The sequence below is a fragment of the Peromyscus californicus genome, unplaced genomic scaffold, assembly GCF_007827085.1.
Source record: "Peromyscus californicus insignis strain IS unplaced genomic scaffold, ASM782708v3 Scaffold_2__1_contigs__length_46816999, whole genome shotgun sequence".
In the NCBI taxonomy this organism is placed as follows: domain Eukaryota; kingdom Metazoa; phylum Chordata; class Mammalia; order Rodentia; family Cricetidae; genus Peromyscus; species Peromyscus californicus.
Window position 1 is genome coordinate 558,940 of NW_026294540.1, and position 27,723 is coordinate 586,662.

General features: G+C 49.8%; 1 protein-coding gene across 2 annotated transcripts in view; it reads left to right on the top strand.

Annotated features, from left to right (window-relative positions):
* Positions 1-700: 700 nt before the first annotated feature.
* Positions 701-27,723, top strand: part of Galnt9 (polypeptide N-acetylgalactosaminyltransferase 9) — a 71,112-nt gene continuing 44,089 nt past the window's right edge. The window contains exons 1-2 of one of the 2 annotated variants that reach the window (XM_052754878.1): positions 1,139-1,253; positions 17,968-18,080. Coding sequence is in view for 1 of the 2 variants with exons in the window: in XM_052754877.1 (XP_052610837.1) it covers positions 1,013-1,253 (241 nt within the window). In the remaining variant the exon portion in view is untranslated. Of the gene's footprint in view, positions 1,254-17,967; positions 18,081-27,723 lie in introns of both variants that reach the window. The other variant, XM_052754877.1, reaches the window with a different exon arrangement.

The window sequence follows — 27,723 nt, forward strand, 5'->3', positions numbered from 1 at the left end:
GATCCCGGCTAACAACCCATGCTGTGTGACTTCCGTCATCTCTCCTGATTCCAGCGGTCTTATCCACAACTGCCTGTGTGGGGCTAAATTAGAGCTGGGGAGGCCGGCGTTTGTTGCTGTTTTTCTTCCGGCCGAGCGTGCACCCGAGCTCTGAGGGCTTGGGGAGCCTGGTTAAGATTTGCTTTTCTTTTATTTGTTTGGTCCTGATGCTGCAGTAGGATTGCTCAAGTCTCCAGCCTCCTCTACTCTTTCTAATCCCTCCGTCCCAGACGAGGGCGGCCAATCAGATTAGGTTTGGCCACAGGCAAATCAAGGTGGCTCTGACTCACTCCTTTGCGCACAAAGGCACCTCACCACACCCCGGTGTGCGCCCACAGCACAGTCCTGACCGGCGTTCCCTAAGGCTTCGTGTCTATAGGGATCAAGTGTGTGTTTTATCGCCCTAGATAAGCCTCGGGTGTGGAGGGAGGTCCGAGGCTCTGCGTGGTACCGCGCTCTGGGCCTCGCTCCTGGCGGGCCTATCCTGGCCAGGGGTGGCGCGCGGGATCGGTTTGGGGCGGCGGGCGGGGCAGCGGGCGCCGCGTGCATGCTGATGAGCTCAGGCCGCGTCACTGCGCACCGGCGCCGTGGTTTCGGGGCGCGCAGGAGCCGGGCGCGCAGGAGCGGGGCGCGCAGGAGCCGGGCGCGCAGGAGCGAGCAGGGCGCGCAGGAGAGGGACGCAGCAGCCAAGGCCTCGCGCCGCCTCCTGGCCCAGGAAGCTCCCGGCGGGCGGGCCCTGCTGACTATGCGGGCGGTGCCCTGTGCCCGCAGCCCCGGGCGGTTTCTGCGCGCTGGAGAGGAAGGGCGGGTCGCGGCGGCCTGGAGCGTGGAGCCCGCGTGTCGGTGCTGAAAGAACAGCGCCCGCCCTTGCCCGGCCCATGGTCCCCATCGGGGCCGGCCGCGCTCAGGCTCCTGCGGCCCCGGGGCCCCGGGGATGCCCGGAGGGTGAGGCGGCCCGGTCCGAGCCGCGCTCATGGCGGTGGCCAGGAAGATCAAAACTTTGCTGACGGTCAACATCCTGGTGTTCGTGGGCATCATCCTCTTTTCGGTGTACTGCCGCCTGCAGGACCGTTCTGAGGCGCTGGTGCAGGTCGTGCGAGGAGCCGACCGCCGGATGCGCAATCGGCTCTCCAAGGCGAGTGCTCTGGCCGACCGCGAGGCCATCCTGCAGCGCTTGGACCATCTGGAGGAGGTGGTCTACAACCAGCTGAATGGTGAGTCCTGGGTGCTCCGGGATGGAAGGGAGGCAGGGTCCTGTGTCAGGACATTACTGTGTCTAGGAGTGGCTGCTCACATCCATCCCACAGTATCTTCCAGGGTCCAGGGTAGAAGCTACTCTGGGTCCTGCAGAGGAATATAGGAGGTATCAGGAAGTCTGGGAGGCCTTCATTGGCAGAGGGCAGTAATAGGGTGACCGCACCATCCACTCCTCCTGTGAACACTTGGGAACTGTCCCCTGCCTCCCCTACAATGACTCCAAACTTACTACCCAAGAGAAGTCGAACTTCTCAAGGAAGAGCCTCTAAGGCGCGCCAGGGGCAGTGAGGGGCTCAGGCAATGCCCAGATCCACCATGACAGGTTCCAACAGTGCCTAGGTTCACAGCCAGGGACCAGGGGTACCTTACAGAGCTGTGAGGGTGGGGGTGACACCTAGGTCCACAGCAAGGACCCAGGGAATCTTTCCAAGTCGTGGGTTTAGATTGGACTCACTCCTCTCTCCCTGGAGAAACGGGAGGAGGGCGTGACTGCTGCCCCTCTAAAGTGACTGATCCCATCCTCCTCACTGCAGGGCAGAGAGGTTCCTTTCCATTGAAGTTGTGCCCTGTGGCCTGGATAGCCCTTTTTCAAGGATGCCCAGGGCTCCCGCAGAAAGTTTTGTTGTGGAAGTGTGAGAGACCACTGGTGCTGTGTTGACAGATGGATTCAAGTGTCTGGCAGGGATGTGTAGGAGCCAAGTGCTCACATGGACTGAGGTCACAGTGCCTAGGAACCCCTGAGGCATGAAAGTGTCTGCTTCTGGTGGCCTCTTTGCTTTTTCATGAGGAAAGCGGGGGTGGGGGGCTGAGGGGGCGCTCAGCTAGGTCACGGCAGGTCACAGTAGATGGGGGTAGCTGTTGGGAATAAAATAATTACATGTTGGGTGCAAGATGAATGCACCATCTCTGTCCCCAAGGACAGGTCCGTTAGGTTTCAGGAAGGAGACAGTTGGTGCAAGCCTACAACACCAGCAGGCTTCTCCAGTTCTTTGTGGCTTTTGGCAGAGGCAGCCCCAGCAAACCTCTTTCTGCAAGTGCTGGGAACTGTCTTCAGCAGGCAGTGACTACAGCCTGCTGGGCGTCTTCAGCAGGGCTCAGGTCATGCATTGCCTGCTTGCTGCGAAAGGTGTTACCTGGGGACTCCTGAGAGAACTGGGTCCCAGGCATACCTCTGAGCACAGCCTCGAGGGACCAGGTGCCATCTGGGGACACAGGCAGCTCACGTGTCCTCTTGATAACTAAACCCTAACTTCCCGAGGGCTTTCTCACCACCCACGGAGCTCCTAGAACCCACGGTAGTCCTGACCAGCTCTGTGGCTTCTCAGTCAGCCATTCAGCTGAAGGCACAGAGGAAGAAAGTTGAGTTGGAGCAGTGGCTTGGCCACGCCGCCAGTGTGATTCATCTTCTGGAAGACGCTGGGCCCTGTAATAGCACGGAGCTTTATTGAAGTGTATTTGCCAGGGTGTTATGGTCTGTTTTATGGGGTGAACCAGAGGATTATATAAAAACATTGGCACCATTTGAGCTTGTATAACATCATGCTGGCGAGCCGGCCTCATGAGCTGTTTCCTTCTCTAGTTCCCCAAGGACAAGAGGGGCTGATATTTGGTGGAAGGAAAAGCTGGGACCCTCGTTCAACTTTGCTGACATGGACAGAATGAAGTTCCTCCCTCTGGCCTCTCTGCTCCTCTGCCCCTGACAGTTTCTTCCTGCCTCTCTTCCTTTCCTAGTCCCCCTCTTCTTCACCTGTCCTTTATGCCTTTCCTCCCCACCTCCCCTCAGCAAATCCCTTCCCTTTTCTCCTCACCTCCCCCAGTTCCCCTTTCTCCTCTTTCTCTGTGCTGAGACAGCTTTGCCTTCCTCTCTGATTCATATGCTTAGCAGAGTCTCAACTCAGTCGTCACTCAGTATTTGTCCTAGGAAATAAGCAGGGCCCAGGTCTAGCATTGGTCTCGGGTGGGTTCCTTGGGTGTGGGGGAGAGCACAGAGTTTTCAGGGGCTGTCAGTTTAAGTGAAGTCATTTAGTTTAGGCATCCTTATCCCACTCCAGGCTTGGCTCAAAGCTTCTGATGGAGGGCATGGAGGGGAGCCACGAGAGCTTCCTGGAGGAGGCCAGGTGCACTCCCTGTCACAGCCTGTTCTATTTTAGATCCTAGAGATGTGGGCTTGATCCCTAAGGATTTCTACCTGGAACTTATCTCAACTGCATTTAAACACTAGGAGGGAGCGATTGCTTACATCTGCCTGGACTCTCCCTTTGAACTCCCTCCTGGCTGGGGAGATGAACAAGAAAGAGGAAGTCCTGGGGAGCGAGGGGTGTCTTCCTTTGAACCAGGAGGCACAGGGGGGTGTTTCAGTGTGGTGGGTATGCCATTCTCCTCATTCTCTTTGGCTCCATGACCTCGTGACATGTCTTATTGACCCTGGCAGAGCACCCCTGTGTGGTGCCGACTCAGGCTCATAGGACTGGGAAGAAGCGTTTTGTGGGAAAGGGTGTACAGTCCCTTTCGTGTGTGCTTGAGAATTGCTTCTAAAGCCAGTGCTTGAGGCAAGAAAAAAATGTTTATGGGAAAAACTCATCCTCTGAATATCTTAAATTGCACATAAAGCCCAGTGCCCATGGCTGTGTGAGCAGCTGGCCCAGGCTCTCAGGAGCAGTAAAATTTAAATCCTCCAGGCTTGGTGCTGCTTCCAATCTGATGCCAGGAATTCAACCCCTTTTCCCTAGTGATTGGGAGGTAGGAATCCAGGCTTTTGTAGGTACTGGGTTTGCCCCTCTGTGAGTCTGTGAAGCCCAGCCCCGTACTCAGCTACTGAAAGCTTCACATGGTGGAGGAAATCATTTGGCCCAGGATCTGACACCCTGGGGGGCTGGGCTCTGCCCTGAATTCAGAAGTGGTCCCCTCTTTGCCTACGTGCCTGGTGACCAGAGGAGGAAAAAGGCATGGAAGGTGCGCTAGGGTAGATGGTTGCTCTTGAGGGGTCATCTCTAAAATCAGAGGACATGTGCTTGTTGATTCCCTCTAATTTGTGCTGCCCCAGCCCACGTGTGTTCACCACGCCTTACAGTTGGCACCACTCAAAGCTGTGGTTGGCCTTATGGTTGGGACAGAAAAACCAGGAGCCAGGAAGTGGAGTGACTTGCCAGAGTTGTATAGGAAGTTGGTGGTGACAGCTGCATTTCTGACATTATCACAAATTCAAGTTAAAAGCAAACCAGAAGATCTTAGTGTGGGCCCCAGATGCCAGCCATAGAAGTCCTGGCCAGATGGTGTCTGTCTACTTTGTAAATGCTTGCTTGCCCTCTTCTGGGATGCTGGTCTAGTTCTCCTGACCAAGTGCCCGTGTGCCACACCCACTGACCACCACACCTGTGCAGACTGCTGTGTTTGGTCCCCTCCTCCTTTTTTGGTGTTTTAGAGACAAGGTCTCTCTTCTGTATAGCCCCAGCTGGCTTGTTTCTCTGTTGTGTAGATCAGGCTAGCCTTGAACTCTCAGAGATCCACCTGCCCTCTGCCTCCTGAGTGCTGGGATTAAAGGAGTGTGCCACCATGTCCGGCTTCTTTGGTCCCCTTTAAGTGAATAGTTTTGTCTGTGGTTCCGTCTCTAGGGCCTGACACCCAGGCAGGGTGGCACACCCATGGGTATTTCAGTAAATTGGCATTTCTCTGAGTTACACATTGCTTTCAATAGAATGTTTGATTTTTTTTTTTTTGAGACATGGTATCTCTCTACATAGATAGACCTGGCCTCCTTGGAACTCTATGTAGACCAGGCTGGCCTCAAAGTCACAGAGACCCTCTTGTCTCTGCCTCCTGAGTACCGGGATCAGAGGCATGTGCCACCACATTTGGCTGAGAATAAAATTATTTTAGGCCATTGTATTCCACTGCCATGCTTGTTGGCAGAGTGCTGAATGGAAAGTGTTGTGGAAGGTCACATACTGTTGCACAGCTGTCGAGATTCAAAGGAAGCAGCTTGAGTGAAGGGGATGCAGGGAATGTGGAGTGAGCCACGCCGCAGGAGCATGATGGTTCTCATGCTATAATCCTGGGTTACTCAGCTCTTGTCTGTTTCCTGCCAGGAAGTGTGCCCTGCAGCCCAATCCCAGTGTGCACAGCTTTAGAAGTAGGTTTCATGTAGGGTTAAGGTAGAGGGGCTGGAGGCCAGGTGTGAAAATTGTGGCAATTGTCAAAGTTCTGAGTTGCCTTCATGGCAGCAAGGCTGGGACTTCTGGTCAGCACCAGTCCTCCCAGCCATCTCGTGTTGGCCACAATGAATTGCCATCTATAAAGGCCTTTGGGAGCTGGAGTAGAGGCCAGAGGGAAGGAAGGGGAGGCTGGGAGGAATGTCGAGCAATGATATGGCTTTTCCTTGTAACCTTCGGCTTCAGAGTAGTGAGGACTGAGCCTGAGGCGAGGTGTTGGAGTTCGGGATGGGTTGATGCTATGTCTGGGGAATATGGCAGCTCCCCATCCACACCTGCTGTCAGGTGTGACAGGACATGCCCCAGATCTCTGTCCTACCAATGGCCATATGCTCAGAATGTAGCTGTATCCCTAGAACACCGGCCGAGTACAGTGAGTTTATCTCTTGGATAGCCTTACAAGGGGTGGCCCATTTCTGTGATGCAGGGGACCAAAGGCAGGTGGTAACAGGCAGAAGAACAAGAAGATGATGCAGTTGGAGGAGGGTGTGGGACTGGACCTGGGGATTGGCTTCAGGCTCCGTTGGCAGGTCCAGCATACATCCCTCTTGAGCCTCGGGTTATGAAGGGGTCTTAGCTTCTGGAAAGGGGCCCCTTTGGAACTTGGCACACTGGAGAAACATGAAGGCTATGCCCCATTTGCAGGGAACATGATTGCAGGCAGAAGGGTACTTGTTCCCCTGCAAGTTTTACTTCTCAAAATGGCTCGCTGCTCCTCAGCTCCAGCCCATTGGTTTTTACCCTTCTCAGAGTATATGGTCCTGCACGCCCCCCTCCCCAAGTGGCAAGAGTGATGGCAGCTGAGGAAACAGCTGCAATTGGTTGGATTGGCTGGACTCCGCCCACCTCTTTTACAGCCTGCCTACTTGTGACAAACAATGACAGACAGTGAAACAGTGACTGTCCCACTGGAGTGTGGCCCTGGTTCTGTCGCTGGGCAGGTCAGGGTGTGTGATGGCTGCCATTCTGTCTATGCTGTGCAAAACTCTTAGAGCAGCTTTGGTTATGGTTTTGGTTATAGTTTCTTCAGTTGGAAGCAATTTGGTTCTACCTTGCTCCTCCCAGATGGGCTGCACAAGTCTTCTGGATACCCGTCTTCATCAGAGATACCGACCGCACCTGACCACAGTTGTATGGGGACCCCTGAGCCTCCATATGACAAGCAACCGTATGACGTGGAGCTGAAGCACACTGCCGTGCCATTTCCCTGTGAGCAGTGCACCTAGTCTGGCTGAGTCTGGGCCTGCAATCTACACAGATGTGGGGCGGGGAGGAGGGACCAACTTGTAGGAAAGCACTCACAGGTGGTGGCCCCGGCCTCAGGATACACTGGGGTGGAATGATTATGTTTACAATCTGGCCTGCAATCAGCATATTTCAGTCTGTTACAGATACACTACAGAACTGTGAAAGATGATTTATCATTCGTTCATTGGAGACTGGATAGAGTAAGCCTCTGCGAATTCCTTTACCGTATCTGCCTCCACAGACAGGCAGGTGAGGGCTGAGGTGGTTAAGAGGACCGACTGCTCTTCCAAAGGATCAGGGTTTAATTTTCAGCACCCATATGGTGACTCACAACCATCTGTAACTCCAGTTCCAAGGCATCCATAGGCACTGTAGGCATGTGGTGCACAGACATACACGCAGCTAAAACATTCATACACATTAAAATTTAAAAAAAAAGTCAAAGAAATGCAAGTGAGCTCTGGGTCTCGAGACCAGCTCATCAACCTCAACCTCACTCTGTCTCAGAAAAGATGCCCTGAGAGGGAAGAGCAGGTGTAGCCTCCAGCAGGAAGAGGTAAGGACCACTGAGGGAGGCAGAGTCAGCATTCTCCCACTTGCTCAGCAGGGTCCTTGAACTCTGTAAAGATAAGTGTGACAGTTCCTTTAAAACTTTTTCAGAAGAAGGAGAGACTCGCTTTGCAAGTCATTTCAAAGGTTTTTTTTTTTTTTTTTTTTTTTTTGATGAAGACGGCATTGTATCTAGCACGTGGCAAAGTGGTCATTAGCACCATTCCCAAGCTCTCTCTGCTGCCCCCTTCTCTATGGAGCATCCCAGTATTGTTCCATCAGTGACTCTTGTTCTGAAGCCCTTGCTGACCAAGCAAACAGATCTTTGTTCCATGGGATGTGCACACCAGTGAAGGACAGGGCACCCTGTGGAGATGTGTGAGGGGAGTATGTGAGTGCTTATTGTGGGATACCTCCAAGTTAGAGGCCCTATGAACTCACCCCGTGCTGGCAGGGGCTAAAACTTGGCTGAAAATCTCCATACTTTCAAAATACAGCAGGCTCCACCTGCGGAAGGGAGTGGTCTTCTCATGCACCTCTTTGGTTGAGCAGTGACCTCCCATAAGGACAGGGTGGGTACAAGCCCAGGTAAAGCTCTTTCAGCAGAGGTGATCTGCAAAGGGAATGAGTGACAGAGCAAGTAGGTGGGTGAGGGACTTGGGATGTCAAATGGGTTGAACTGTGTCCTCCAAAATTCTCATCCCCCAAACCTTAGAATGTGGCCTTATGTGGAGAGAGGGTCTTTGCAGATATTGAAGACGAGGTTATGCCGTCTGGGGTGAGCTAAATCTAATGACATCTGTCTCTATGAGAAGAGGAAAAGGGAGGTTGGGGAGATGGCTCAGCAGGAAAGAACACTTGCTGCTCTTCCAGGAGACTGGAATTTGGTTCCCAGTGCCTACATCAAGTGGCTCCCAGTTGTAATTCCAGCTCCATGGGATCTGATTCCCTCATCAGGCCTCTGTGGGCACCTGTATGCAGGAAATGGGAGAGAAGACACAGGAAGTGGCTTATAAGGTCAGAGGCAGAGACAGAGCAGTGTGGCCTCGAGCCAAGGGATTCTGGGATCTGCCAGGAGCTGAGAAAGACAAGGTGCCTTCCTTAGAACTTCCACAGGGACAGGACTCTGTTCATTATGCCTGAATCTCACACTTCTGCACTTTTTCAACTGGAGAGAAATCAAGAAATCCATGTCAGGCCCCCAGGTATGGCACTGTGCTGTGTAGCTGAGGACCTGCACACAAAGGGACAGCCAGGGACTCTCTCCAGCAAACATTTGAACTGAGAGGAAAATGAAGGGAAAGTGTGACCTCAGAGCATTTTGGGAAACAGAGTGGGTGTGAGCAGATGCAAAGGACCTATAGTGGTGTGAGGGTCCTAGTGAATAGTGAGGGAGGGGAGAAGTGTTGTATAAGGTATCTTCGGGGAGGCGGGCAGAGGCCATCTTGGTCTCCTCAGTGGCTTGTCAGGTCTGCAGGTATCAGCTGTGCTCCTTGGCTCCTGGGAGCTTCTGGGAGATTCCTAGGAAGGGAGGACAATAGAAATGCTCTAAGGGATGCCTGATTTTTTTTTTTTAAGATTGTGTGCGTGCGCCATACCTGCAGAGGCCAAAGAGGGCTTTGGATTTCCTGGAGCTGGAGTTACAGATGGTTGTGAGCAGCCCGATATGGATGCTAGGAACTGAACTTGGGTTCTCTGAAAGAGCAGAAAGTGCTCTTAACCATCGAGCCACTTCTTCAGGCCAGAAACCTGGACTTTTAGCTAGGATGATGCTTCTGGTTTTAAAAAGCATCCATGATTTCTCTTGGATATTCTGGACCAGACGAGCTTCACCTAACCAGTGATGCTGTTGTTGATTAGCAGAGGGGAAGAGCAGGGTTCCCAGGCCACCCAAGAGCCGAACTGTCCCTCCATCCATGCTGGAGGGTGTTACTCTGGTTCACACGGCCTGTGACTGACCAAGCCCCAGTCAGGGCTTCTAAATTCAGTGCTCCAGCCACAGGGCCCAGCGACTTTGTCTCAGGTGTCCTATGTGTCCAGTTTATTGATTTATGGATTGTGAGATGTTGAATACTGTCCCTGATCCCACCATCTGCCAGAGGCAAGCCCTTCACAGCTGCAACTCCAGCTATGTCCCCAGGGAAGCCCTGACTGGCTGAGCGCCCCTATTTTCATTAAGAGTGTAGCCATTGACCAGCTGGGTTCCTCTCCAGCTCTACCCTTCCCTGTGGGCATCATCTGCCTCTCTGAGCCTCAGTTTCTTCACTTGTGAAGTAGATGTGAGAGTCTTGTAGGGACTGGAGGAGCTATTGTAGGCAGGAGCCTTACTACATGTTTTGTAGGGAAGGGATTCTGTGACATATGCATCCCTCACCTGTAAACAGGCAAGTGAGTCTGAGTCACAGCATGGACCTCCAACTTCCCAGTCAGAGTCAACAACAACACTGTATATATAGCCTGTGGCAGTTTCCAAGCTGGGCTCTTTATTGACCTCCAAGAGGCCATTCCCGTGTGTGTGTGTGTGTGTGTGTGTGTGTGTGTGTGTGTGTGTGTGTGTGTGTGTGTGTGTTTAGGTGTTGGGGTATGACTGGCTGTCATTGCTCTACTTTTAAATTTTCTATTTACTAGTATTTTTTTACAAACAATACACAATGTAGGTTGTCTTTTTGTTGTGGTTGTTGTTGCTGTTTCCAAGACAGGGTTTTTCTGTGTAGCCCTGGCTGTCCTGGAACTCACTCTGTAGACCAGGCTGGCCTTGAACTTATAGAGATCCACCTGCCTCTGCCTCCCGAGTGCTGGGATTAAAGGTGTGCGCCACCACCACCTGGAGCAGGCTGTCTTTCATTGGTAGCAATGCATTACTTACCTAAGAGACATTGATCGAGAAGTGGAGACCATAAATGGAGTTTGACTGAGAATTTGATTGTTGACTGCTCCAGAAGAGGGTGGGACCTGGGAGAATGGAGCTGAAGGATGAGGTGGACTAAAGTCTCATGCAGTAGCCCACTTTATTCAGAGACTCAGACAGTTTATACTCTGAGGGTTTAGAGGAGTCACATGAGTAAAGTGTCCAATCTCAGGGCAAGCTGCACTTGGCTAAGACATGATTTTCCATAGAGGCATACAAACAATAGCCAGTTGTAATGAATCATCTGAAGTGAGCTAACTCCTATCCAATCCACTTGGGAGGGGCATGAGAGCATAATCCAAGAACAACTTTGTGTTTTTGAAGAAACTGAGGTTACAAGACTCTTGGTTTCTTGGATTTTTTTTTCACAAGCACTGAGAAATCTCCTCACACAACTCCATTCTTGAACTGTATCCTGATGTAGTTAATATGATAGTTGATAGTTAATCTTCCAGTGTGAGCTTGCCTGTTTTTGCTTAATCATACACATTATTCACAAAATATTAGGTCATCATGTTTGAGGTATGTGTGATTTGCAAAGAAGTTGGTCATATTTTTTAAAAGTATTTCAAAAGAATGGTTTTAAACAAAGTTACCTACCTGGCTATACTCTTGACTTTTAAAGAGAAAGACAAATTTAGTTAATTCAAAAGATGAATCAGTTTCAGGGAATCTGCTGAACAATGTAAACTTGACCAGTTTGCAAAGACTGTAGGGAGGAAAGTGAAGTGTGGTGCTCTTCAGGGCTCCAGCCTGACTGTCCTCCCTGAGGCCATCAGTATGACAGAGTTGGCAGAGAGAGACATCCAACTCTGGGTCTGGCTCCTGGCCAGAGCACCCTGTGGCTCTCAGTCTGATGAAAATAAACGAACAAACAAAGAAGACAGTCTGGGTGTTTGGATGCTTGGTGAGGGAGGCAGCACAGGTCAGGGTGTCGCCTTATCATGGTTTAACAGTGTTGGTGTAGGGAGGATGGTTGGTCACCCTCCTGCTGGCTGGTGGGCAGAGTCCCCGTGACCCACATACTTATGTGCAGTGTGAGTACTCTGTGTACGGCCCTGGGCTGATTGGGTATTATATTGCCAACCCTGTTGGTATGAGTGCCCGGTGTTAGGGACTGGACCCTTGGGCCCAGGAGGGATTTGGGTGGCTCTCAACTTTTGTCACAGACCATAAAAGGAATGTGCAGCAACTGTCAGGCCCCACAGCGTCTCTTTCTGGGTCAGGGCCACCCGGAGCCTACAGCATGGATCCTGGAGGCTCTGACTGACTAAATCAGGCCACAGCCCTCGATCCAGCCCACAAGACCCCTTTGGATGCCTCAGCTGCTGGTAGTGTGTTTTAAAATACATATGCCAAGTACAAATGTTCTTCACAATGCTGTGCCAGGCCTTGGTGTTGTGCCAGGGAACTAATGAGGCCCTGTCTCAGGACCTCCCAGATACCACTCCAGACTCCCTGCCCCCTAGCCATGGAGCCCAATGACAGCTCCTTCCTGCTGAGTGTCCCTGCTGTCTTTTTTTTCCCTCTTCTTTTATTAAGAGATTTTCTATTAATTTTACATACCAACCACAGATTCCTCTGTCCTTCCTCCTCCCACCCCCAGCCTTCCCCCCCAACCCACCCCCCATTCCCACCTCCTCCAAGGCAAGGTCTCCCATGGTGAGTCAGCAGAGCCTGGTACGTTCGACTGAGGCAGGTCCAGACCCCTCTTCCCTGCACCACGGCTGTGCAAAGTGTCTCACCATAGGCACTAGGCTCCAAAAAGCAGGCTCATGTACTAGGGACCCGATCCCACTGGTCCCTTATTCTGTAGATACTGATTCATCTCTCCCTCGGTTGTGCAAACTCAGATGATCTCCCTGACCAAGTACTCAGTGGCTAGAGAGCGTATGCCTTTAAGATGGAAAGAAGCAGTATCATTGGATATTGACTAGGACTGCAGGACATTTGATAAGACAAGAGGGCCCAGGATTGATGGCCCCTGTCCTTGATTGGGACATGGGCAAGAAGGCAGGGCTCACTAACACCTTGGACAACTCCCTGCTGGAAGGTTGTAGGGCAGGGCACTGATAACATGGGCTGGACTTTCCTCTAAGATTTTCCATTTTCCCAGGGAGGCAAGAAACGGCATGGGCTGAGAACTGTAAATTACCTACCTCTCCTTCCCTCAGTCTCTCTCTTTAGAGGTACATCTATGGCACTAGACAGTTTGTTTGTTTTTAAAATTTTTGTAATTTTTTTTTAATTTTTTGATTGTTTTTGTGTAGCCTGGTGTCCTGGGACTCTGTAAACCAAGATAGCCTTCAATTCAGAAATCTGCCTGCGTCTGCCTCCCAAGTGCTAGGATTAAAAGCATTCACCATCATGTCTGACTAAACAGTTTTGTTTTGTTTTTGAGACATGGTTTCTCTGTGTAACAGTTCTGGCTGTCCTGGAACTTGCTTTGTAGACTAGGTTGGCCTCGAACTCAGAGATCTGCCTGCCTCTGCCTCCTGAGTGCTGGGATTAAGGGCATGTGCTGCCACACCCAGCTTTATTTATTTTATTGATGTTTTACTTGCATGTATGTCTGTGTGAAAGTGTTGGATCCCCTGGAACTGGAGTTATAGACAGTTGTGAGCTGCCATATGGATGCTGGGAATTGAACCTGGGTCCTCTGGAAGAACAGCCAGTGCTCTAAAACATGGAGCCATCTCTCCAGCTCCCTACACTAGACAGGTTTTTTTTGTTTTTTTGTTTTTTTTGTTTTTTTTTTTTTTTGGTTTTTCAAGACAGGGTTTCTCTGTGTAGCTTTGCGCCTCTCCTGGAACTCACTTGGTAGCCCAGGCTGGCCTCAAACTCACAGAGATCCGCCTGGCTCTGCCTCCCCAGTGCTGGGATTAAAGGCGTGTGCCACCACCGCCCGGCTAGACAGTTTTTTCAAGTATGTGTTTGAATGCATGTTTCCTATAGGTAGGGATGTTACAGAGTGTGCCATATGCTCAGGTGGGAACATTGGATTTTTATTGGACTGAGACTACCAGTCTACAAGGTGGGGAAGTATGGTCTTTAATTTTTTATTTTTATTTTATGTGCATGGGTGCTTTTTAAACTAAATATATGTCCATATATTATTTACTTGTCTGGTGCCTGTGGATGCCAGAAGAGGCTTCCCTGAAACTAGAGTTATAGATGGTTGTGAGCTGCCATGTGGGTGTTGGGAACTGAACCAGAGTCTCCTGGTCTACTGGAAGAGCAGTTAGTGTTCTTAACTACTGATCCATTTCTCCAACCCCATGATAAGTGCTTTTAAGCTGTGGCACTACCTCTTTAAGGCCAGAATCCCAGGACTGCTGAGCACACCAGACTAACTGCAATCCTGATGTGTTTTTCATGCCCCAGAGTGCTGGGCTCTGCCACTACCAGGTCTTTTCTGAGATGGAGAGAGATGGAACCAAGGACTCAACAGACCTCAGTGGTAAGGATAGCTGGGGTAGGTGGCTACCTGGACTCTCGGTGACACCATTCCCAGCATCCTCACTGGTGAGTGCTGGCCCCTTTGGAGAAAGTCTTAGGGTCAAACCAGCCTCACTTCCCATGTTCCATGTCTCCTACCTACTCTCAGTTCTGAGTGAGGACTCAGGTTAAGGTTAATAGTAGATGGCACAAACAAACACACAAACAAAATCAAACTACTGTAAACACAAAGATGCGTGTGTGTGTGTGTGTGTGTGTGTGTGTGTGTGTGTACTCTTGGTCCCCACAGACACCTGTAATAGCACTGGTCCTTAACTTGTGTTGCTCAAGAGGAGACCAGGAACCAAAAGACCTCACAGATCAGTGATGGCAGAGGTGGGATTTGAATCCAGGTGTGACCTCCATACCTCACTGAGCCTGGCCAAGGAGACATGACCTAGTTGGGTCAGAGCTGGGTGTCATATCTCCTACTTATTACAGTAAGAAGGATTTTTAAAAATTTTTATTATTTTAAAAATTACATTTATTTATGCATTGTGTAATGTATGTGTACATGCACGTGCATGTGGTCACTAATGTGCACACGTGGAGGTCAGAGGACAACTTGAGGGAGTAGTTCTCTCCTTTTGCCATCTGGGTTCTGGGCATCAAACTCAGGGCAGGCTTAGCAGCAAATGCCTTTACCCACTAAGCTATCTAGTCCAGCTTGGAACTGTTTTTATTTTAGTATACAATCAGCCAGTCACTCTATGCATGTCTCAATTTAAAACCAAGCAATTCAGCAGGGCAGTGGTGGCGCACACCTTTAATCCCAGCACTTGGGAGTCAGAGGCAGGCAGATCTTTGTGAGTTCGAGGCCAGCCTGGTCTACAGAGTGAGATCCAGGAAAGGTGCAAAGCTACACAGAGAAACCCTGTCTCGAAAAACCAAAAAAAAAAAAAAAAAAAAAAAAAAAAATTCAATCTTCATAAAACCAAGCAATTCTTGATTTTACTTTCAAGTAGGAAGATCATAGGCAGTGTCTGGGCTATGCAAGGAGGAATTACCACACATTCTGAGAAGGCTGTGGGAAATACCTGCTAGTACTCCAGCACTCAGGCACTTGACGGTGGCTGGGAACATAGAGATGATCTTGATTGGCGGGAGTGGAGTGTGTGATTCCCACAGGTTGAATAGTTGGGCTGGCCCCACCCCTGTGCTTGCAAAGCCTCAGTTACATGCGTGATGTCTGTGTTCCTCAATGTCCTCCTCTGTAAATGGGACGGTAGGTGCTCACCCCTGGAAGAATGCATGGGACTTTGGGAGAAGTGCCTGGCATGAGGTGTCTCTTGTCAGGAAAGATCTGACTCTCATGGGTTCTGGTTACCATTTCCTCAGTGCTCTCATTTCTGCCATTCACTGACCACTTGACCTTCCCACCCAACTCCACAGGATCAACGGCATTGTGCTTTAAAAATAATTTTTAAAAAGATTTATTTATCTTAAGTATATGTGCACCAAATTTGTGCAGTGCCTACAGAGGCCAGAAGAGGGTGTTGGATCCCCTGGAATCGGAGTTACAGACTATCGTGAGCTGTCATATGGGTGCTGGAAACCAAACCCAGGTCCTCTGCAAGAGCAACCAGTGCTCTTAACCCCTGAGCTACCTCTCATCCACCCTGATGATGTTCTTCTCTGATGCTTCCATGTAACCAAAAGTCATGAGTTTCAGGCTTCCGCAGGAGCTGGGGAGGAAGTGGTGGATGTGAGCCCTGTGTGTGCCCTGAGCCCAAGGGCAATGCTGAGCTCTGCAAACTGGCCTTTCTCTGAGATCCTCCAGTCAAGTATGAGAAGCAGTAGCCAGTGCCACTGTTCTCTGAGGGTGGTGTGCTGTCAGAGGTGTGAAAACCCACAAGGGAGGGATGTTTCGATGACAAGTCAGATGGCTTCATGGAAGGGGAGGCATTCCAGCTATTTGGTGATGGAGTGATCTGGGCCCAGATTCCAACTGGATGACCTTGGGGGAAGTTATGGTCTCTCTTTGAGCCTTGGTTTCCACGTCTGTGAAATGTGAGTTATCATTCCCTGTGATGGGATCAATGAGATTAAATATGAGGCCTGTAGAGGGCTTGGTGAAACCAAGTTGACCTTCAGAAATGATAATGAATATTTAGAAAATAACAGTTGAGATGAGGGAGGATGTGGATAAATGGGTAGGATAATGCCAGACATGCAGTAGATAAATATTGTCGGGTGGGATGGATGGATGGCTCAGTGGTTGATAGATGAATAGATATATAGGTGACTGGATAGATGAATAGACGGATGCATGGACAGATGGGTGGATACCTGTACTATGATGTCCACCACCACTTCACTCAAGTGTCACTGTTGAGGTCACCCTAGACCACCTTGTCCTTGCTGCCAATAATCATTAGACCCAACCTGGGGTGGTGGGCACTGGTTGCTGTATGGTGAAGCTGTGTGGCATTTGTGGGCTTACGATATAGGGAAGAGCTATGAGATCCTGTGTTCCAGGGACTTCAAGTCGTCCCCCCCACTCCCCTGTTTTCTCTCATGTGAGTTCAGAAGCTCTACGGGAGGATTTATCAGATATAGTCTCTGAGGACATTTCCCAGTTACTGCCATGCCCTGCAAAATGTTAGTGACCTCATCATTTAAGGATATTGGTCTATGCTATTGGCAACCTATTATTAGTTCAGGTCCCTGGGGAATCTTAAAAGACCTAACTATAATGAAATGAGCTGTTGTATTTGGAGAGAGTGGATAAAATTGAAGCAGTATGAGACAGGCATTATCCACAGAGGCAAACCAGGGCTGTCATTATTATCTGTCCTTTGTGATCATCCAAATGAATAGCCAGGTACATTAAATAAGTCTGTACTTTTAGGGGGCATGAGAGAGAGGAGCAAGGGGTGCTGGAGGGATGTCCTGTTTTGTCCCCAGTCTTTTTGATCCATCCACACACTCTACAAGATTGGCAGCCAAGGTCTCAGAACCACGAGGGAAGCTTTGTATAGATCCTGGAAGGTAATAGTGGCCATTTCCCCACTGTAGACAGTGAGGTTCTACTAGCTGGACAAAGATTGAGGCCACTGGTACTTTTGGGACACAGGGGTAAAATGAGGACCGCTGTCTGAAGTCAGCCTCCATTGCTCTTGCAGGACTCACTCACAGTGTCTTGTCTGTTTATATGCCTTGTTATACGGGCTGTGGCCACTGTCATGAAATCTGATTGTAGGCATGTTTTGCAGAGGCTGAGGATGGAGAGGATTCCCTTGGAGGGGACCAAGGTTGTTTCTCTGGGCTCCCAAGGACTTGCCTGGTTGGTCCTTTAGTCCACCCTCTAGGTCATTAAGTCCAAAACTGTTTCCATATGTGGCTGGACACGGAGGTTTCACCTGGCTTTGGAGAGATAAAATGACTCTGCTGATTTCTTCCACTTGAAATGTCAGATTCATAGTGTTCAGAGCCCCCGTCAGGACAAAGTGCAAATACTACCCAGCTCTCCTGTCCACACTGCTGCTGCCTTCTCTCTGGGTGACATACTTCATCAGATGTTTATTACTTTAAATTTTTTTTTTTTTTTTTATTTATTTATTTATTATGTAGACAGGAAAGGGTGCCAGATCTCATTACAGATGGTTGTGAGCCACCATATGGGTGCTGGGAATTGAACTCAGGACCTCTGGAAGAGCAGTTAGTGCTCTTAACCTCTGAGCCATCTCTCCAGCCCACTTTAAATTTTTTTTAATGTATTTATAGGTGTTTGGTGCACTTGTAAGTCTGTGTATTACAATGTGTGCCTGGGCCCACAGAGTCCAGAAGGTGATGTCATTTCCCCTAGAACTGGAGTTAGGGGTGGTTGTGAGCTGCTATGAGGGTTCTGGGAATCAAACCTGGGTCCTTTGGAAGAGTAGTTAGTGCTCTTACCCACTGAGCCACCTCTCCAGCCCTGTTTGTTGCTTTTTAGAAGTTGGTTCTATTCTTTGTTACATTCTTAGTTGTCTTCAATGAGCACATGTTATCTTGACCTACTGCCACTATCGGATCCTAGCTAACAATGAATCCTTTCTCTGGGCTTATGATGGCCCTGGGTGTCATGGGAGATGTCAGCTGCATCATGGTGGTCTTAGACTCCAACTAGGGGAAGCTGTCCCTTGGACCTGGTTGTCATACCCGACACCTTCACTTTCAAGGTCAACCACCCTTTTCCCCAGAGGCCTTTTCCTCTGCTTCTTCCTCTGGGATGGACGTGTGGCTGGCAGCCTGTGTACTCAAGGCTGTTTCCTCTCTCAGAACATTGGCTGATGCTGCGGTGACAGATGGAAACCAGTGACTCAAAGAGAAGCAGGGAGCTCCAGAGCCACACAGCCTTCCAAGTTGAAAATCACAGCCACCCACGAGCCCAGGTACTCTGTGCGGAAGAGGTGGGCTGGCCAAGTGTGAACTGACTTTTCTGGGGGCAGGGAAGTTTGCCGGGGTTTGGCGGGAGCTGGCAGCATTTCTGTTCCCGCGGGGGCTCTTGCCTGGCCAGGAGACACTAGCCGAGTTCTTCTTGGCAGGGCCATGGATAAGTTGGCAGCCTGAGTTTTCCTGTGCTGAGATCTTGTCTTTCTTTGCCTTTCTATGGGAGAGAATTCAGTCTCTGATAATCAGAGACTATGTGACTTGAGTTCTTTGTCTCCGTACGCTTCAGAACCACAGCTGAAGAGCATCCCTATGTTGTGGTCTTTCTGTAGCACATGGGCTCCAGAGGGAAGTGGATATTTTCCAGGGCTAAGCCCATCTGAATCCCTGTCATGCATTGCGCTTAATGCTCACTTCACAGCTGCTCCAGCCACAAGCATTGAGTCCTAGTTCCAAGCAGGAAAAGCGGCACAAGATTGTGGATAAAAAGCAGAGCTCACATGTTACAGTGATGGATATACTCTTTAGAGATGTCTCTCAGACTGGCATTCAGCAGGTCCCATGTGAATGTCAATAACGACCTACGGTCAGACTTACTCCTGGCTGCAAGGCCTTTGTGGAAGTGAGTGGCCCACCAGAGCCGTTGAGACCATTCTGCATGAAGCAGACAGTGGATCTGCCGGCTAAGTGCAGGGAGGAGCAGAGGCTGCCGGACATCACCACTGGCCCTCCCCTTCACCTGCAGCTTCCTCGCTTTCTTTAATTTCTTATTTCCTGGGGCTGATGTAACAAATGACAAGTCTGCAGGCCACCAAGATGGAGGCACGGGTAGCTTTTCCTCTCTCTTGATGGTCCTGGACATCCAAGGATCCTAGGCTTGCCATCACCTTACTTCTCTGCCTACTGGCTGTGCCTTTCACGAAGACACTGGCTACTGGATTTAGGGCTTCTTAATCCTGAACGCTCTCATCTCCACACTCCCACTTAATGATATCAGCAGCAACCCTCTTTGCAGACAAGGCCACATTTGTGGTCTTTGAGGGTTACCTCCATAGTCTAAGATACAACTTGGGCCCTCAAGCAGCTGCTGGGAACTGCTTACTGTGGGCTTAGGCAGCCCTCCTATAATCCCATCACTGCCTTGCCGCAAGCAGACCCATGCCACCACATTACTGTGTCCCCTTAAAGAGGCTGATGTCCATACTTAAACTGAGAACCTACAGGCCTTCGATGTGGCAGAAGCCGGATTTCTAAGCAGCCTTTGCAGCCAACACACACCAACACCTGGTGGATAGGCCTGAAACACTGCTTTCCATCCTCGAAGCTCCTTCCAGAGTCGTCTGCTACTCCGTCACACAGCTCTTTCTCCGTAAGCCATTGCTGAAGTCATTGCTCTGAGGGTTCTCTTAGCCCCACATCAAAGTGCACAGACCCACAGGAGCAGAGGCAACAGGTGGTAGTGTTGGCCGCCATGCAGCCCGCAGCCACTATCTCTGCTGGCCAGGCCTAGAGGAAGTGCTCCACTCCCATACACACCAATCACGATGCATCTGTTTGCAGGTGTAGTAAGGTCTGGGAGTCCCATGGGAGGGACCGCAACCCTCAGCATATGGGGTCTGAACACTTATGATGCTGAGTGGGCATTTGCTTGACCCCGCTGTTCTTGGGCTTGTGGAAATAAACGACCATGAATGAAGTGGGTTTCACGGAACCAAAACCTCAGTGTCTGGAAGCTGTGCCTCCTGCAGAGACTCTGGGGCTGGTCTCTCCCTGTCCCTTGCAGTCTTAAGAACCCACTACCATCCTAGCATCCCCACCTCAGGATTGTGTTGCCACAGAGACCGCCTGGTTCTCACACGTTCTCTTCACTGTGTCAGATTTCACACTACCTGTGGCTGTATTCAGCCCCCATCCCGCTTCCCAGTGAGCTTCCCAGTGAAACAGATTTCTCGTCTCAACCTGCTGGACTCAGTCATACCCACAAAGTCCCTCTGTATAGGCACACACAGCTTCCCATAGTCCAGCCAAACCCAGTCTGGCACACAGACTTCTATATTCGTCTGTTAACCATTTCTTCTAAACTATACCAGGATAGGAACCTAAATATTGATGCTTCTCTTGAAATCTTAGGTCGCCTGGCACCCTTGGTGCCAGTTCTGGCTGGAAATATTTGGTTAGATCTTAGTGGCCCAGTGTAGCCTTCAGCCCCAGTCCTCACCACCACCTGTAGTCCCCAGCATGACAGTGAATGACATATTTATCCTAGAGTTTCTGCCATAGTTTTTCTCAGGAGTGCAGCTTGAGGAGGTGTGTAGGAAACTGATTCAAATCACACCTCAGCTCCTGAGTCATCCTTGCCTGCCTTCCTGCTTCCCAACTGAGTCAGCCCCTGTGTAAACAGTCTCACGCCCACCCTCTGGCAATGGCGCCACCCCCCAGTGATCTCGTAATTAAAGAACTGTGTTCCCTCCTCCCAGGTCACAAGGAAAGAGCTTTGGATGACTATTCTGTAAAGGTGGAATCAGTGCTGGCTTTGCACATCACTAGGCCACTGCCTTCGGTGGCTGTGCCACCATTGGATTGGATCGGGAGTGAAGGCTGTGTAGCATCTCACACTGGGCTGCTTGCCTCTTGTAAGTCAGACCACTGCCTCTGAACCAGAGAGGACCTGGGCTCTGAGCATGGAGTAGACTGCCCCCTGCGGTCATGTGACCTGCTCCCTTGCGGACAAGCAGAGGTACAAGTGTGTAGCTGCTCCTGCTCTTGGCTCTTGCTCTGGACACTTGCTTCTCACAGCCAGGGCAGCTCATGCTCATTTGTACCTAGACACTGGATTGCTCCCCAGTCCCAGGAGTCATGGTTCACTTCTGTGTCAGGCTGGTCCGTGTCCCCAGCTCTAATCCACCTGCTAGGAGGTGACACCTGAGACTTGGTGATACCTGAAGACCCAGAACACAGAGCAACTCAAAATTCCTCTCCTCACGCACTCATTCATTCATGAGAGTGATCTGGAGGGTGTTTAAGGATTCCAGAAACCAGCTGGGTGTGGTGGCAGAAATCTGTAATCTCAATATTTGGAAGGCTGAGGCGGGAGGATTACAGATCTGAGGATTCTGTCTTTAACAAAAAAATGCTTAAGAATTCCATTGTCGCCGGGCAGTGGTGGCGCACGCCTTTAATCCCAGCACTCGGGAGGCAGAGGCAGGAGGATCTCTGTGAGTTCGAGGCCAGCCTGGGCTACCAAGTGAGTTCCAGGAAAAGGCGCAAAGCTACACAGAGAAACCCTGTCTCGAAAAAACCAAAAAAAAAAAAAAAAAAAAGAATTCCATTGTCTAGTGACGAAACATGTAGTGAGTGAGGAACAAGCCATTGCTGAGAACTGATGGGTGTGGCTGAGGGACACACCCACAGGACAGGATGATGGATGCTTTGAGAGATAGTCAACTGTCCTGAAATACTTAGAAAAATTAAAGGGATAACAATCACGAGGAGATTATATTGTGAAGGAGCAAGCATAGGTTAGAAAAAAAAAATATAAGAGCCCTGATGTGGTGGCAGGTGGGTTGAAAATTTGAGGCCAGCCCAGGCTACAGGGAGGCCTTGTCTCAACACTTAAAAAAACAAAAAGGGAAAAAGAAAATATATACAAACTTCCAAAGTTGAAATATATTGCCATTAAAATTAAAGACTCAGTGGGTGGACTACACAGGGAATCAGACACTGCTAAAGAGAAGATGTAGTACCTGGAAAATGTTCTTGAGAAAATAGCCGGGGCCACTGTACAGGAAGGAAGAGGAAAGCAAGTGTGTGGATGAGAGTAAGGCACATGGAGAGGCAGACCCCCAAAGACCTGGAATAACTGCAAGATGGGGCGTGGAAAATAAACCAGCCACGATCTGGACAATTTAAATAAATCCACCACATACATCCTGGTGAAACCGCAAACTGGCAGCCCCTGCCAGGAGGAAAAACCCTAAGCTCCTGTTGAGAATGTAGAGTGGGTTCAAAGGGATTCTCACTGTGTGCTAATGGGTCTGGAGGCACCTGTGCAGCTGTGTGGATTGGTAAGGAAGGAACTGCCAGCCCAGACAGTACCACCACCACCACCACCTTCCTCCTCCTCCTTCACAGTTAGCTGCAAAAGTTCAGCCATTTAATAAGGAAAGCTCCCCACCCTTACTCCATGACAGTATCCTGAGAATGATGGGCTTAGCCATGTGTAGGAGGCTGTAGAAAGCCAAGGAAAATGAAGTACATCAGACTCCTGGGAGTGTGAACTGGGTTGGGTGTGGGGGCCTCTTGGCTCAGACACTGGCATGAACTCCAGCCCTGACTTCTGTTCTTGACTCATCCAAGAGGCCAAGACATGATCAGACTCAACAGTTAAATCAGCAAATTATAACCCACGAGGGTTAAGATAAAGGTGTATTCAGAGGGAGAACGGAAGGAGAGGTGCTGTGGACAGATGTTGCTGACAGGTCCCCAGGCTGTAGCCCGCACCTAAGGAAGAAAAAGCGCTAGATTCAGAGGCCAGGAGTAGGAAGTCTATGAACAAAGGTCCTATTGAAGAGTCTGCAGCCCCTGGCTGTTGAAGCAACATTTAGGACCAGGGCCACTCTAGGGGCATGAAGCCCCTCAGCCATTGCTGTACAGGCTTTGAGGTTATTTAGAGGAGAGTGGAGAGAGTGAGTGATCTTAGGCAAGAGCCAAGCGTGCCTGCAGAAAACTTAGAGCTCTCATTAAAAAGCAGCACATGCCGGGCGGTGGTGGCACATGCCTTTAATTCCAGCAATCGTGAGGCAGAGCCAGGTGGATCTCTGTGAGTTCAAGGCCAGCCTGGTCTACAGAGTGAGTTCCAGGAAAGGTGCCAAAGCTACTGGGGGGCAGGGCAGCACCCAGGTGAAGGAATGGGGCAAAGGTGCTTCCAACAAAACCATGGTGATATACGATTCTCCAGGGAAACGCTACAGTGTTCTTCACCATGTCCCCAGATATAGGGAAAACATGGGAAGAGCTAAGAGAAGAAATGAACCATCTCTGGAAATTGAGTGAAGGGAGACTTCTCAGCTCTGTCAGATCAAACATTAAAAACTCTTATTTTTATTTATTTACTTATTTATTTATTTTTAAGGGATGTATGGACTGTTCTCAAGACTTGAGCCTGCAGGGCCAACGAGATGGCTCAGCGGGTAAAGGCACTTACTGTCAAGCCTAAAGCTTGAGTTTGAACCCCAGAACCCACATGGTGGAAGGAAAGAACCTACTCTTGAAAATTATCTTGTCTTCCACACATGTGCTATGGCAAGTGCGTATACATGCTCACGAGTGCACAAGACACACACAATAATGTAAAAAAACAAAAAAATTTTTTTTTTCAAAACAGTTTCTCTGTGTATCCCTGGCTGTCCTGGAACTCACTCTGTAGACCAGGCTGATTTGAACTCACAGAGATCCACTTGTATCTGCCTCCCGAGTGCTGGGATTAAAGGCGTGAGCGGTTACCGCAGCCACCACTGCTGCTACACCACCTGGCCAAAGAATTTAGAGTTGAGCCCAATCCAGGTGTGGTGGTGCATTCCTTTAATCCTGGCACTTGGGAGGCAGAGGCAGGTAGAGCTCTGTGAGTTCAATGTCAGCCTTGTCTACATAGCCATGGCTGTCCTGGAACTCACTATGTAGAGAGACCCTGTCTCAAAAAACAAAACAAAACAACAAAAAAGCCTGAGGCTGCACCAAGCAACAGGCAAGCCCACCCTGTAGATCATGTTCTTGACCCAGAACACAGCTGGGAGAATCTGTAGACGAGAGTTGCCAGTAATTTGCACATGCTCATATAAAGCCATAACCTTGTGTCTCCTGTGAGCTGAAGGGGACATGATATTGAACATCATAAAATACTCAGAAACCAAATGATTTAAAAATTGTTCAGGTTCAGCCTGATCTGCATTTAACTTTATTGTTTATATTAATATACTGAAAAACAATTAAGGTCAAAATGAATTATATTGCTTAAGGTCTTAGAGAAACCACACAGTCATTAAATAAAGAGGAGACAGTAAGTAGAAATTAATGAAATAGAAATTAAAATGAGGAAATAGAAGGACCGGTAAAAGCTGTGAGGCTTTGCTACCCTGGTGACCTGGAGAGTTAGGTGGGTCCTGGGTATTGTCAATAAACCTCCCAGACCTCTCTCTGGATCCCATGTTTGCCCCGGTTACTTCTGTGGCAGCTGTGAGTGTCCTCCCTCTTCTGAGCAGAGCTGTCCTTCCCTGCAGCCAAGTCTCAGTGTTGAACTAGACTCCAACCTCATTTAGCAAAGTCCCTCTGCCTCCCGGGGGCTTGAAAATAAGCCCCCCCCCTCGGCCCTTGCTTCCCATGTCTTGTTTTCTCCTGCTGCCCAAGCTCTTCACTGACACCACCATCCCCTCTCCCTCCGGAAATCCCACTTTCCCCACCTGCCCTCTGCACAGTCCCTGGGACCCCGCCATGTTCACCTCAGTGACTTACCCATGTGTGAGACTGGACAGTCTCCTCCCTACTCTACCCAGGCTCAGACCCTCCTGTAGCTCTTTGCTAAGGATCAAGCCCCCCCAACCTCCCCTTGTCCTCCCCATACCAACCTTTTAAAGTTTTAAAAACACCTTCCTCTAGCCCACCATGCCCTGATCTCTGCCCAGAATGCCTTGTCCCATCCCAGTCGTCTCCTGGTACTGACCCCAAGTATGGAGTTGCCCCCCACAGTGGGTGCTCACATGCTGCCCTGGTCCATACCATGCTTAGTTACCTGCCCCTGCCAGGTTTCCTGAAGACAGCATGTGCCTGCCCATTGGTGTGGGATGGCTTCTGTCAAATTTCTATATGTGTGCGTATATGTGTGTACATGGGTGTGCACGTATGCCGTGTGCATACGGGTTCCTGAAGAGGCCAGAGGAAGCCATGGGATCCCCTGGAGCTGGAGTTACAGGCCTTTGTGAGCCATCTGATGTGAGTGTTGGGAACCAAATTCTGGTCTCTGGAAGCAAATGCTCTTAGTCACTGAACCATCACTCTAACCCCTCTCCATGCCTTTTTGACAAATGGACAAAGAAATAAAAGGAACTGTTTCACATTGAGTTTTTACGTTTACGGCTGTCCAAGTGAAGTTTTAAAAGAATCTTCCGTGGCAGGAAAGTGCTAGGGCAGAGTGAAAAGGGCAAAGTGCGAACTTAATCTGTCCCTTGTGTTCACCGTGGTCATAGTCTTGTAGAAATAACGTGGGACACTAAACTGTAGATATTGATTTTTCTCTCTGTGATGAGACTCTTGGGTGATTCTGCGTATGCCTTCTAGGTCTTCCTGCCAAAGTGAAGGAAATGTGGTAATCATCCCCCAAGAGTGTTAATCCAAAAAGCTGACTTCTTACTCAAGGGAATCTCTTTCTTGACTGGCCTCATGGGACTAAAGACACTGCTCTTCAGTTGGTGTTTTGCCTATTGGAATGAGGTGCTGGTGACCTTCTGTCCTTCACTGAGGACGTTTGTGCCTGGGTGGCTGGTTGGGCTCATTATACGATGGTGTTGGACCTTGAGTGGCTCCATCTTTTCAGCAGGGCATCAGATCTGTGGAAGATGACCCTGGATTGAGTGTGGGGAGCCAGCTCTTGGATTGTTCAGCCACCTAGAGTCACATGACATCAGAGCTGCCACATAAGCTGCAGTGTTGTTCAGCTAGGGGAGAGTTGGGGACTGGACACTAGAAAGCACTCCATCCTAGCTTCTCCAGGAACTGTCGTACTTTAGGAAACCATGTCTCCACCTTCTGCACAGGAGGATAATGACAAGGCAGCTAAGCCCCCTGGAATGGACACACATTGGGTTACCCCATGTGAGGAACAGTCCACACACCAGAATCTTCTGCCCCCAGATGCCAGCAGAGCTGGGTCAGGTCCAAGTGACAGTGTGCGGTGTGGGCTGTGGTGTGTGGCAAATAACAACAGGCCCTGAAGTCAAGGAGTCTGCAAGTTTCATCTCTCATGGTTCCAGGGAAGCCTTTCCAGCTGCTAGAAGTTCCAGATGTGGGGCTTGTGGTCCCAACTCTATATCTGTGCCTTGCCCACAGATGGCCTTCTCTGTGGGTAGACATCCAAATCCTCTGGTTCTGAGGACACCAGCTAGACTTGGGGCTTAGCCTCATCCCATGTGACTTCATTTTACTGTGATCACATCTATTTTTGGGCCACATTCGTGACTCTTGAAATCAGGACTTAAACACATTGACGGTAAACATGTTAGGAAGATGAGGTTCAGCCCACAGTAGTGTATATGGTCTGGTCTCTTGTGCTTTGTGGGTATAACACTTGTTCTGTCCATTGAAGCTGGGGATCCTGAGGACCGGGAAGGAATGAAACATCATCCTCTACCATCTACCCCAAACCCACGTGCCCCTCTTGCCCAGTCTGTACTGTGCCTAGAGCTTAGCCTGCAGTGAAAACTGGGCCCCAGTGGAGAGTAAGAGAGAAGATTCCACAGCTGCTGTCCAGAAGTCCAGGCAGAGGGGGCTGCCCAGCTCACTATGGATTTTGTCAGAGCCTCAGACTTGGGTGGCCGTATAGACTATTAACATGGTAAAACAGGCCTCATGACTCTTCTATCACAGAAAGGTCATCTTGGTGTCCTTCCAGGCCTGCCCTCATTTCCTGGTGAGATCAAGCAATTCCATCTCTTTACAAGAATTTCTTTCTTTTTTTTTTGTGAAATAGGATCTGAGCTGATGCAGGGAGAATGCAGGAAGATGAGAGGCCAGAGTGACCTTCCTTAAAGGCAAAATCCAATTTGGAGTTTTCAATCAGTATAGCTGGCACAGATTCCCGCTCCTGAGAACTGAGGGGAGCTGAGGCCCAAGCAGGTGGCTCTGACTTCGGGTCTCACTCCCAGGCTGGTTTTGGAGATTTGCTTTGTTCATGCTGACCCCTCTCCACTGGAGGCCCCTGACCAGAGCACCTTGATGCCTAACACCCTCAGAGATGAGTCTGTGTGGAACCCATTTGTGAATCTCCTCAGATTCCCACATCTTCTGTTGGGGCTCCCCAGAAGTCCTGCAAATAGCAGGGAACAGGTGTGTCCTTAAGGGCAGATGAACATGTACCACCTAGAACTCCTCCCGTGGCCCTTGGGCACACTTTAAAAACAAGGTGTGATTGTTAGTGCCGATTGTCAACTTAGATGGATCTAGAGTTGCTCGGAAGACAAAGCTCTTGTCTGTAAAAGAGTTTCTAGGTTAGGTTAATTGAGACAGAAGACTCACCCTGGATGGTTGGTGACGTTTCATGGACTGGGGTCCCGGACTGAACAAAGAGGAAAAGGCAAACTGAGCACCAGCGTTCATCACTCTCTGCTTCCTGACTGTGCGTGCAGAGTGACCTGCTGCCTTGTAGCTTGAGTTTTCCTGCCTGGCCCACAGTCAGGACAAATCTCTCTCACCTGCCAGTCCCACAGCCGCTCAAACCCGACCAAGTAAACACAGAGACTTATATTGGTTACAAACTGTATGGCCGTGGCAGGCTTCTTGCCAACTGTTCTTACAGCTTAAATTAATCCATTTCCATTAATCTATACCTTGCCACATGGCTCGTGGCTTACCGGCATCTTCACGTGCTGTTTGTCATCA